Source organism: Xyrauchen texanus, chromosome 19 (genome assembly GCF_025860055.1).
Source record: "Xyrauchen texanus isolate HMW12.3.18 chromosome 19, RBS_HiC_50CHRs, whole genome shotgun sequence".
NCBI lineage: Eukaryota > Metazoa > Chordata > Actinopteri > Cypriniformes > Catostomidae > Xyrauchen > Xyrauchen texanus.
The window spans coordinates 29,159,401-29,162,423 of NC_068294.1; the positions used below are offsets into that span (position 1 = coordinate 29,159,401).

Below are 3,023 nucleotides of genomic sequence, written 5' to 3' on the forward strand. Positions count from 1 at the left end.
GCCCATTACTCTCTGCATGATCCGTGTGCTGACTGGTTTTGATATAAAATATCTCTGTGAGTTATTATTTAGTGAAGACAAGAGTGCTTAGAAAATAAAATAACTAGCGTGATGGCTGAAGCGATTCAGAAGAAACTGCAGTCTGAAGTGGAGAAATATCAACAGTTGCAAAAAGGTATCCCATAACAATGTTAGCAGAAAAGCTAGGCTATGTATGCTAGCAAGCCTTCCAGTATTTTCACCTGCATACCGTATGCATTGGGCATGGACAGTTTTCGCAGTATTTTAGATATTATATAAACCGCCTAATAAAACGATTGGGTTATTAATTGGTTTTACTTGATATCTTTGCTACATGGAGACCTAAGTGTTTTTATTATCTTCTACTTATTGAAATGTATTGATATAAAGTAGTGTACAGTTTAAATCTTTGTTTATGCATATGTCAGATACTTTTATTGTAAATAGAGTGGTTATGAACCCATGTAAACAAATATTAGTTTGTTTTTCTCAGATGTCAGCAAAAGTATGTCAGCAAGACAGAAACTGGAGGCACAGTTGACTGAAAATAATATTGTTAAGGAGGTAAGAATGCAAACAAAATGTCATTGTATCATTTCAATTTACTACAACATACTTGGTAAACATTTATATTTAACAATTTATTTATATATAACATACACTGGCAGACAAAAGTTTGAAATAATGTACAGATTTAGCTGTTTCAGAAGGAAATTGGTACCTTAATTCACCAAGTGGCATTCAACTGATCACAAAGTATACTTGGGACATTACTAATATAAAACACAGCACCATCACTAATTGAAAAATCTAATCTAGACATGCCCAATTTCCAGCAGATATCATTCCAACACCTTATCCTTGAGTAATCATGCTAAATTGATAATTTGGTACTAGAAAATCACTTGCCATTATATCAAACACAGTTGAAAGCTATTTGCTTACTTAAATTAAGCTTAACATTGTCTTTGTGTTTTTTGAGTTGCCACAGTATACAATGGACTGACATGTCTTAAGGTCAATATTAGGTAAAAAAAAAAAAGAAAGCTTTCTCTAGAAACTCATCAGTAAATCATTGTTTTGAGGAATCAAGGCTATACAATCCTTGAAATTGTTTCATACAGAGGTGTACACTACAGTCTTCAAAGACAAAGGACAACTGGCTCTAACAAGGACAGAAAGAGAAGACCCATATGTACATCTAAACAAGAGGATAAGTACATCAGAGTCTCATGTACAACAGTAAAGAGAAGGCTCAGGGGTGCAGGTCTTAAGGGAAGAACTGCAAAGAAAAAGCCACTTTTGAAACAGAAAAAGAAAAGGTTAGAGTGGGCAAAGAAACACAGACATTGGACAACAAATAATTGGAATAGAGTGTTATGGATCTTAACCCCATTGAGCTTTTGTGGGATAAGCTAGACTGTAAGGTGCGTGAGAAGTGCCCGACAAGATATCTATGGCAATTGCTACAGGAAGTGTGGGGTGAAATGTCACCTGAGTAGCTGGACAAACTGACAGCTAGAATGCCAAAGATCTGCAAAGCCATCATTGCTGCACGTGGAGGATTTTTTTTATGAAACTCTTTGAAGAAGTTTATGTTTACATTTTTTTTAAAATTGTTATAGTAATTTTTCACGTTATTAATGTCCTGACTACACGTTATGATCAGTTGAATGCCACTATGTTGAATAAAAGTAAACATTACTTTCCATAAGAGCAAAATCTGTACATAATTTTAAACTTTTGTTTGCCAGTGTAGTACATTTACCACATGCCATTTTGATTCTCCCTGCACAGGAGCTTTTCTTGTTGGATAGCCAAAATACAGTTTACAAATTAATTGGGCCAGTTCTGGTAAAACAGGATCTAGATGAAGCTAAAGCAACAGTGGGCAAGAGATTGGAATACATCAATGGTGAAATGTATGTCTAAATTATATCAAATAATATTGCATTGATTTTCTGAAACAACTTTATGTGAAGTTAATTGGTTTCTCATCTCAGTCAGCGCTATGAAAATGTACTGAAGGACATGGAGAGGAAGTCTGAGCAGCACCGAGAAGTTCTATCCAGCCTACAGCAGGAATACCAGCGGGCTCAGGGTCAACCTGTTGGGAAAGTCTAAATGGATTATAATTATGTTTATTGACTGGGACACTAGTCGTATCCAGCGATACTCAAGAGACTGAATATACCTGCTAATAACACATGCTTGTTCACATGTCCATTAACAGAATGCTGGAGGTTTTTGTTTAACGCTAGTAGGCTATCAATAAATTTTTTTCTGTTTCCACTTGTTGTCCTTGCAGTTAATAAAAAATAAAATAAAAAACACAAACCCCCACTGAAGTCTAGAGAAAATGCAAATTAAATAATAATTTGGTTAAGACAATAGAGTGGGACATTTTAGGATACAAGCCTAAAGTGAATACAATCCTTATTTTGCTTTGGAGTAAGCTTTGTGTTTTCAATACATTTCCACTGGGAATTATTAACTTGAAAAATTTACATTATATGCACATTGCATTAACTACAAACTAATTTGTTTCAAACCTCAAAATGTAAGAAAACAAAACAACAATATTTATATATATACAATGCATCCGGAATGTATTCTCACTGCTTCACTTTTTCCACATTTTGGTATGTTTCAGCCTTATTTGAAAATTGAGTAAATTCATTGTTTTCCTCACAATTCTACAAACAAGACCCCATAATGACAACGTGAAAGAAGTTTGCTTGAAATCTTTGCAAATGTATTAAAAATAAAAAACGGAAAAATCACATGTACATAAGTACTCACAGCCTTTCCCATGACACTCAAAATTGAGCTCAGGTGCATCCTGTTTCCACTGATCATCCATGAGATGTTTCTACAACTTGATTGGAGTCCACCTGTGGTAAATTCAGTTGATTGGACAAGATTTGGAAAGGCACACACCTGACCATTTAAGATCCCATAACTGCATGTCAGAGCACAAACCAAATCCCAGGATTTGTCTG

At 34.7% G+C, this 3,023-nt stretch overlaps 1 protein-coding gene across 1 annotated transcript; it reads left to right on the forward strand.

The window, feature by feature from the left end:
- pfdn6 (prefoldin subunit 6) lies at window positions 1–2,785 on the forward strand. Its single transcript, XM_052150155.1, has 4 exons — window positions 1–175; window positions 515–585; window positions 1,819–1,943; window positions 2,025–2,785. The coding sequence occupies exons 1-4, from the start codon at window positions 112–114 to the stop codon at window positions 2,143–2,145; spliced, it is 381 nt and encodes a 126-aa protein (XP_052006115.1). The 5' UTR covers window positions 1–111; the 3' UTR covers window positions 2,146–2,785.
- The last annotated feature ends 238 nt before the right edge of the window (window positions 2,786–3,023 follow it).